At 58.9% G+C, this 9,024-nt stretch overlaps 1 protein-coding gene across 1 annotated transcript; it reads left to right on the top strand.

Moving 5' to 3' along the window:
• Nucleotides 1–5,499: 5,499 nt before the first annotated feature.
• ZIC3 (Zic family member 3) lies at nt 5,500–8,845 on the top strand. Its single transcript, XM_009562507.2, has 3 exons — nt 5,500–6,596; nt 7,072–7,235; nt 7,765–8,845. The coding sequence occupies exons 1-3, from the start codon at nt 5,555–5,557 to the stop codon at nt 7,945–7,947; spliced, it is 1,389 nt and encodes a 462-aa protein (XP_009560802.2). The 5' UTR covers nt 5,500–5,554; the 3' UTR covers nt 7,948–8,845.
• The last annotated feature ends 179 nt before the right edge of the window (nt 8,846–9,024 follow it).

Below are 9,024 nucleotides of genomic sequence, written 5' to 3'. Positions count from 1 at the left end.
ATTTGCACCCGTGGAACGGGTTTGTTCCCGGGGTCTACACCTGCTGCGAGGCCCCGGGGAGAGGCGGGTGAGCCCGCGAGCACAGACGGGGCCCCCGGGGACGGGCAGGACCGGTGTTGGCTGAGTACGGAACCCCACGTCCACGCTCCGTCCCCTGCTGTGCTCCCGGGGCTGCGGGGCAGGGTGCGGGGTCCCCGCTGTGCCCGAGGGGTGCCCGGAGCCTCGGCAGCCGTCGGGGCCGGGCCGGGCCGCTCCGCAGCGCCGCCTCGTGCCCGGCTCCGCTCCGGAGGCCCCGCGGGCAGGGGCGGAGAGGTTCCCGCAGCCCCGCTCGCAACCCCGTTCCTCGGGCAGGGACGTTTCCCGGGGGGGGGGGGGGGGGACGGGGACGGACGGACGAGGAAGCGGGGCTGGGGTTCCTCCGGTGATCCGTACATAAACCCCTCCTGCCCTTTCCCTCCCGTTATCCCCCATCGGTTCCTCGGAGCATCGTGCCCCTCTCGATTATCCTCAGAGCATCGCCGCGCTCACTACAGGTCAAACCCCAGGCTCAGCAAGGCCGGGGGCACCCGGCGGGGTCTTTCCATCCCACCTTGGCTCGCCGCCGGGTTGGGAGGCTCTGCTCAGCCCCGCCTGACTCCCAAGTAATCATAGAATCATAGAATGGTTTGGGTTGGAAGGGATCTTAGCGCCCGTCCAGTTCCCATCCCTGCCACGGGCAGGGACACCTCTCACAGACCAGGCTGCTCAAAGCCCCATCCGACCCGCCTGGAACACCTCCAGGGATGGGGCAGCCACGGCGTCCCTGGGCAACCTGGAATGGCCCAGGGCAGGAGGGGGACGGGTACCCCGGCTGCGGGCTCGGAAATAGCCAGGACGCGGGGGCAGCGGCCCCGTCACGCCGGGGAACGGGCGGCTCTGCTCCAGCACCGATACCGGGCTGGCGGCTCCCGGGGTCGGGATGCCTCCCCGGAGCCCGGCGCCGGGATGCCTCCCCGGAGCCCGGCGCTTGCGGTTGCCCCTCAGGGCTCAGTCACGCAGAAAGGCTGACTAAAGTCTGTGTCCCCCGCAAAAGCGGGACAATAGAGCCACCCTCCGGGTCACAGGTCACCTCCTCGCTGATTGAGATATTCGCCACTTCCCCCCACCCCCTCCGCTCTTCGGAGGCTCGGGGGGGATTTCAAAGGGGCGGACGGAGGGCGAGGATGCTCTCGGCCGGGCCGGGGTGCAGAGGGCCCGGCTTCCTTTCCCAGCTGCTCCCGCGTCTGCACGGAGCCTCGTACGAACGACTTCGCGTGGGGCTTTTTCTCTCTCCCAGAAAGTGTCCTTCCCCGGGGCGTGCAGTCCGCGCCGCTGCGGGGCCGTCCCGGTGCGCAGGCATCCTAGGGGTGTCCAGCACCCCACGGGGCTGCCACCCCCGCCATCCTCTGCCCCTGGCATTGCCTCGGAAGCCTTTGGGGCGACCGGACCCTCTTATTCTGCACCAGTTCTAACTCATCCTCGTGGTTTTCCCACTCGCTCCACAGCCCGACTGCGTGTTTCCCACGCAGCTGAACGGTGATGTTCACTTTTTGGAGAGAACTTCTCCCCATCGCTACCAAACGCATTGCAAAACCCAGTCCGTGGGCAAGGATGTCGATACCGGCCCGAATCCCTGGGCTGCAGGACGAAGCCCGCTGGCACTTAGATTTCCTCGCCACTCAGGTCTTCCTGCTTGCCCGCGCCTGGCCTTTGATATCCCTCGCCCCCTCCCCTTGCCGAAGGTCAGACCTGTTTACTCCAGCCCCGTATCTCTGAAGTTCAAATGTACATGTGCTTCCCCCTCCGCTGAGTGACAGCTACAATGGAAACGTCCCGTTCGCTCCTGGTTTGCATTGAATTACACTGGAGATGCAATATGTTTATGGCAGGAGAAAAACTACTTGTCTTTACGCTTGTTAGGGATATTCATTTATCCGCGATACGGCGCGGTTTAAAAGGTATTTAGGGCGTATGAAATATTCCCCTAGCCAGAAGGCTCGCGGGTCGGCACGGGGGATTTTATTATTTTGCCGTTTCTGCGGGTTTGTTTCGCCTTTTCCTCACATCCTCGGTGGAAGGGATGAGGGAAACCCTCAAAGCCGCCGACCTCCGCTCCCACAGCCTTTGCCAAAACTTCACCTGCCTTTGCCCCGCTGAGAAATCCGCCGTAACAAGTGGGAATCCACTGGGGACCCTTTATTCCTCCTGCTCTGCGGGGCCCAGACCTTGCGGTCTTTCCCCTGGCACCCAGAGGTGCTGGGATGGGGCAGCGTGAAGCCCCGGGGGGTGCAGCACCGGCGGGGAGCCCGGTGGGGAGGTCTGGGACCGTGGGTGTGCGGGGCACCGGGAGCGGAGGGACTCGCACCGCTTTCCAGGGAGGTTAGAGATTTGTGACTGCGAAATTCCCAAATAATCCCAAAAGCAAGGGGAAAAAAATAAAAAGGAGGGGGAGAAGAAAAAAAAAAAAAGGAAAAAAATGGGTGGTGTAGGAGAATTACAGGAATATCTGTTCTTGACGTAAAGCAGGGGGTCTTTCTCCGCCTTCTCCTCGCACTGGGAACACGACGGGAGAAGGGGAGCCTGCGAGACCACTTTTCCGGTTGCTGTTGTTTGCACGTTTGCAATTGAGACAGATTTTAAAAGGCGAGAGATGCGATGGTCTCCCACTTCTGGAAAAATAAAATTAGAATCGGCCAGAAATACTGCTAAATAAAAAGGTATTTACTGAAGTGGTGAAATACGTACAAAAAATATAATGCTTTTTTTTTTTTTTTTTTTTTTTTTAATTACGAATGTACGGGAGGAGAATTCATAGGCCATACCGACAATGTCCTTAAAAAAAAAACAAACCTCATTTTATGCCGATTTTGGTTCCCAACCCGGCAAAGTCCAGCTAGGATCGGGTGTAAATAGTGCCTATACACCATGCGGCTATTGCTGGGCACACACACACGGGCAAAGTTAGCAGAGTAGAAGTGGGAAACGTATTAAAAAAAAAGATTTATAGGTTAATTGCTGTAGCCTGATCCGCAAGTACACCGAGGCACGGCAGGGCTGCGGGGCCGCCTTCTGCAGAGCCACCAAACCCTTCCCGAAACGGCGAGTCCTCGTCCGAAGCTACGATCATTTCTTTTTACCCATTCCCTACCCGGGATGCTTTTCCCGAAGCCCCACCGTGCCGCTGCCGGCGCGAGGGAATTTTTCTAGGCGAAAAAAACCCGGAATTACTTAGTAATTTTTATTATTATTATTTTTAAAGCTTCTCTGGCCACAGACCCTCTCTCGCCGCGTCTCCCCGGGCCGGAGCGTTGCTCAGCATCATCTCCCCCCCCGCCTCCCCCCGGGGCAGCCGCAGCCCCGCACGGATCCCGCTCTCCCTCCCCGCCACCAGCCCCGGTGCATCCCATTAGGGACAGACAATGCCGGGCTACACGTGAGGCCCCGCACAAGCCGGGGTCAGTCGCCCTCGGTCGCCCCAGGTCGGCGACTTCAGAGGCTTTGCCCTCCCAGCCGCTCAGCTGACGGGCTAATTGAATTATGCCCCTCTTTTTTTCTCCCCCCCCCCCCCCCCTTCTTTCTTTCTTTCTCTCTCTCTTTTTTTTTACTTCTTTGAGGGGGGAGTGGGAAGAGGTTGTTATGGCCGAGAAACCCCAACACGTGCGGGAGGTAATTAATTACCACGCCGCGGAGACAGGCAGGTAGAGCCGCCGCGGAGCTGCGAAACGGGGAACGCGGCCCCGGGAGCCACAGGTCGGTGCCCGGTTGTCCCCGGCCTTGCGGCGGAGGGGATGCGAGAGGGCGAGGAGAGCGCTGGGAGAAGGCTGGGAGAAGGCTGCCGTCCTGCATCCCCCCTGTCCCCGCGCAAGAGCCGCGGCTTCCCCCGTCTCGTGTCGTTCTGCTGCGATCGTGCACGAACGGCAGCGAGGGACTCACCTTCCAACTTTGGGACTGTTCGTGGTGGCCGTGGCCTGGGAAATTTGAGTGTTTGACGGGCACCGGTGTTACCGCTCGGGGAGATTTTATATCGGCGACTTTTTTTCTTTTCTTTTTTTTTTTTTTTTTTTTTTTTTTTTTGTTTTTTTCTTCCCCTCCCGGCAAACCCTAAAATAAAGAATGCGAAGCCTTTCCCGGGGCTGATTGGGGGGAAGATGTGAAAGGGCCGCGGTTATAAAGCGCTGCTTGAAGCGGGCTCTCAATGCGTCTCTGAACTTGATCAGATTTTACGTTTCCTGCAGAGAGCCGGCGGCGAGGCTGAGACCTGCCCAATAGCCAGACTTGGGGGCTCAGCAAATCTCAGGATATTACAATTACAGCCATCTTTCTTTCTGCCTTTTATTTCCACTCTTGCTCCCCATAGTTCTTTGCAAATGCTTTCCAGAACAGAAAATGAGTGGATTTATAGCGCTGTCTGCAACTGATAATTATTCCAAGGCAAGAACGTCGCCTTTGCAAAATAAAATCAAAAAGGAAAGGGGAAAAAAAAAAAAAAGAAAAAGAAAAGAGGAGGGAAGAAAGAGAGAGACGGGCGGGAAAGGAAAGATAAACGAGTGTGCGAACAACACGGGGCGAGAGCGGCGGGGCCGGGCGCTGCTGAGCCAAGGGACGGGGAAGGGACGGAGCCCTCGCTGCCCGCCGAGGGGGTGCGACCCCCGCTGTCTCTCCCGCGGAGGAGCCGGGGGGAAAAAGGGGCAGCCGAGCGGGCTCGGAAAACATAAAAACATAGAGCAAAGCCAGCCCAGAGCCGCCGCTTGGGGTTTAAAAAGGGGTTTTATTTTAGAAGAAGAGGCGACTTTGCAGCGGCTTCACGCGGCGTGCGGGGAAGCGGGGGGGGGGGGGGGGGCGCAGCGGGACATAGGGACAGGCACCGTGCGCGCATCAAGGCGGGTAGGGGGGAGACCTGCTGCGCCCCGGGCCGGCACACGGGGCTCCCCGCCGCTGCCCCCCGTCCCGGTCCCGTGTGTGTGTGTATGTGTGCGTGTGTGTGTGTGTGTGTGTGTGTGTGTGTGTGCGTGTGTGTGTGTGCGCGCGTGTGTCCCGTCCCACGCCCCCCCCCCCTCCCCGTTTTACCTGCCAGGCGCCCAGCGCCCAATCAGCGTCCCCGGCGGCGCGCGGCGCGTGCCAATCAAGCGCCCGGCGGCCAATGGGGCGGCGCGCGGCGGGTCACGTGAGGCGGCGGCCGGCGGCTCCCCATTGGCGCGGCGCTGCCGTGGCCCCGGCGTTGGTTTATGTGCGAGGCGCGGGCGGGCGCCCCGTCAGTGCCCCGACGGCGGCGAGCGGGAGCGGGGCCGCGCTGCGCCTCGCCCTGCCCGGGGGCGGGCGCCTCTTTGGGACTGCCGTTTTATTTGGGTTTTTAGGTCGGACGGGGGGGTGCTCGCCTCTCTGCCCGCCCGCGGCGGCGGCGGGGCGGGGGGGGTGGGGTGGGGTGGCGGGGGGCGCGTTTTGGGGTGGTTTTGTACTTTTTTAGGGGCGGGAGGAGGAAGAGGAGGAGGAGGAGGAGGAGGGGGCAGGCTGCCGCCGCGCCGGCGGCCCCGCGCCCATGACGATGCTGCTGGACGGGGGGCCGCAGTTCCCGGCTCTGGGGGTGGGCGGCTTCCCGGCGCCCCGTCACCACGAGATGCCCGGTCGCGACGCCGCGGCCGGTGGTATGGGACTGGGGCCCTTCGGGGACTCCTCGCACGCCGCCGCCTTCAAGCTGAACGCGGCCCCGCACGACCTCGCTGCCGGGCAGAGCTCGGCGTTCACGCCGCAGGCACCGGGTTACGCCAGCGCCCTGGGGCACCACCACCATCACCACCACCACGCCGGGCAGGTGCCCTCCTACGGCGGGGCCGCCGCTTTCAACTCCACCCGCGATTTTCTCTTTCGCAACCGCGGCTCCGGCATCGCGGAGGCCGCCTCCGGCACGGCGCAACACGGGCTGTTCGGCGGCTCCCCCGGGGGGCTGCACGGCCCCGGCGGCATCCCGGACACCCCGGGCTACCTGCTCTTCCCGGGGCTCCACGAGCAGAGTCCGAGCCACACGTCTCCCAACGGGCACGTGGACAACGGGCAGATGCACCTGGGGCTGCGGGGAGACCTCTTCGGGCGGCCGGATCCCTACCGAGCCGTCTCCAGCCCCCGCACGGACCCTTACGCCGGCGCCCAGTTCCACAACTACAACCACATGAACATGAATATGGGCATGAACGTGGCGGCCCATCACCACCACCACCACCACCACGGCCCCGGGGCTTTCTTTCGGTACATGCGCCAACCCATCAAGCAAGAATTGTCCTGCAAGTGGCTCGACGAGAGCCAGCTCAGCCGGCCCAAGAAGAGCTGCGACAGGACTTTCAGCACCATGCACGAACTGGTGACCCATGTCACCATGGAGCACGTCGGGGGGCCGGAGCAGAACAACCACATCTGCTACTGGGACGAGTGTCCGCGGGAAGGCAAATCCTTCAAGGCGAAATACAAACTGGTGAACCACATTCGGGTGCACACGGGGGAGAAGCCTTTCCCCTGCCCCTTCCCCGGCTGCGGCAAGATCTTTGCCCGCTCCGAGAACCTCAAGATTCACAAGCGGACGCACACAGGTAAGGTTTTATTTTATTTTTAGGCCCGGTTGGCGCCTCTCTTAATTAAATCGGCGAGACTTTTTGTCAAAAAGTATTTCTGCTTGCAGCTCTGTCTTCTCTTCAACCCTCTGCCCGGCTGGAGGGGAGAGGGAGGGAAAGGCAGGAAGCAAACGTATTTTAGCTGTGTCCTTAAGTGAGTCTTGTAAAACTGTGTGACCCGCTGAATTTGTCTCGGATCTTCTCCCTCCCTGCGCTCGCCCAGCCGCCGTCCCCACCGGAACACAGCACGGGTCTGGTGGGAGGCGAATTAAAAGTAACAAAGGCCGACCTCAATTTATCCGACACGTAACAAACCCTGCTGTCCTTCTTTATTTTTTTTTGGGGTGCTCGTGCATCCCCAAGGCGGGGTAAACGGGGCAAAAGTTGTCCTGGGAGGAGGCAGGCGGGGATGGAGAAGGGAACGGCCCTCCTTCACCCTCTCTGAATTTCACAGGTGAGAAGCCCTTCAAGTGCGAGTTTGAGGGCTGCGACAGGCGCTTCGCCAACAGCAGCGACAGGAAGAAACACATGCACGTCCACACCTCGGACAAGCCCTACATCTGCAAGGTGTGCGACAAATCCTACACCCACCCCAGCTCACTTAGGAAACACATGAAGGTAATCACCCCTGCGCCCCAGCCCTTTCCTCCCTGAGCAGGGATGCGCAGTCGCTGGCGTGCTCGGGGCTCGGTTCCCCGGCGCAGAGCAGAGCTCGAGCGGTGCCCGCTGCACGGCTCCGCGCTCCCGGCACGGCCCGGGTGGTCCCTGGTGTTTAGGCCGTGGCTGGAGCACAGCTCGTGGAAATGGCGTAGTTTCTTTTTGTGTTCCCAATGGTGGGAGCGCTGCCCGGTTCCCAGAGCGCGGCTCGGTGCTGGAGGGATGCGTGAATTGGTTGGACTCGATGAGCCAAGAGGTCTTTTCCAACCTGGTGATTCTGTGATTCTATGAATGCAACCCCCATGTCGGGACGTTGCGATGAAGTGGCCAGGAGCCCGCGTGGCTTTTGCCACCGGTGCTCGGGATGGCAAAGCAGGGGCTGGAGCTGCTGGTCCCCAGTATCCCTCCTGCACGGGGGGAGCATCCCGACCCGGCTCGGCGGGGTGGCTGGGACCTCGAGCTTGCTCCCATCTCTGCCTCTTGGTTTTAGGTGCACGAATCCCAGGGGTCGGACTCTTCCCCTGCAGCCAGTTCGGGCTACGAGTCCTCCACGCCCCCCGCGGTGGGCTCCACCGGCACTAAGGACTCCGCTAAAACGCCGCCGGCCGCCCTCCAGAGTAACCCCGGCCACAACCCTGGACTGCCCCCCAATTTTAATGAGTGGTATGTGTGAAGGCAGCTGCTGCCCCACCAGAGACTGGACCAAATGTGTTGGGAACAAGTTAAAAAAAAAAAAAAAAAGAGGAAAAAAAGGACAAACCAAGCCAACTGCAGCTTGCTCCCACGGAAATGGAGTTTCCACACCGACGACCGCATAGGGCTACACCTAGTTAACTGCAAGGATCCGGAGGGGGGTGTCTTTTATTATTATATTATAATTATTACTGTTTTTTTGCAAGCCCAGACGCTGGACTAGCCATGTCCTTTTCTCAGGATTGGATTTCTTTTTTTATTTGTTTTCATTTTTTTGCAGTCACAGTCGTTTCTTTGATATTTTTTTTCCTTCCCTGCCCGAGTCCCTCTTCCTCTGATTCCCCACTTTTTTTTTTTATTATTATTATTATTTTTATTTGTTTCGTTTTTCTTTCTTTCGGTGGGATGTTGACATGAGGATGAAAATTCTCTTTCGCCTTAGTGGTGATTGTTTAAACTTACAGTCTTAAACCGTGCCAAAGTCCTGTTATGTCTTGAACTTTCCTCTCTAGCTCTCCTGCTGCTTTTTTCTCTGCTCTCCTCCTCTTTCTCCTTCTCTCTCTTTCTCTCTCTCTCTCTCCAAGCATTACACTTGTGAATGTATTCTTGTCTGATGGGGTCGGTCAGTATTTTTCAGGATGAGGATGTGGTGTTTATTCTACGCAGATTGTGACGTTTAGTATAACAGTTGCCTTTTTGTAATAACTTTTTTTTGTAAATACATATCCATGATGCCATATTTATCGTTCGTAATTTAATTATTGATACAAAGTGCCGGGAACTGAACAATATTTATGGGGAAGAAAAAATTGTTTTCTAACAAAAAAAAAATACAAACAACAAAAAAAAAATTCCAACTCTGTACAGCTTTTGGTTATAACTGCTTTAGCATTAAAAGTTTATTGTTTTGGAAAGAGCCGTTTGTGACCTCCTGCGGGGATGGGGCAGCGGCGGGGGACGTCGCGGTCTCGGTGAGGCGCTGCCGCCGGGACCGAGCGGTAGTTTTCGGGCTGATGATAACGGGGAAACCTCCTCCAAGCCGCTGCTTTTTTTTTTT

The sequence above is a fragment of the Cuculus canorus genome, chromosome 10, assembly GCF_017976375.1.
Source record: "Cuculus canorus isolate bCucCan1 chromosome 10, bCucCan1.pri, whole genome shotgun sequence".
NCBI lineage: Eukaryota > Metazoa > Chordata > Aves > Cuculiformes > Cuculidae > Cuculus > Cuculus canorus.
Note: the sequence above shows the minus strand (reverse complement) of the source record. Positions and strands in the feature narration are given on the sequence as shown.

Excerpts from the sequence above, each read along its gene's own strand:
- ZIC3 (XM_009562507.2), top strand. The coding sequence starts at position 5,555 with ATGACGATGCTGCTGGACGGGGGGCCGCAGTTCCCGGCTCTGGGGGTG. Across the intron at positions 6,597-7,071 it reads TCACAAGCGGACGCACACAG|GTGAGAAGCCCTTCAAGTGC; the intron begins GTAAGGTTTTAT and ends TGAATTTCACAG. Across the intron at positions 7,236-7,764 it reads CACTTAGGAAACACATGAAG|GTGCACGAATCCCAGGGGTC; the intron begins GTAATCACCCCT and ends TCTTGGTTTTAG.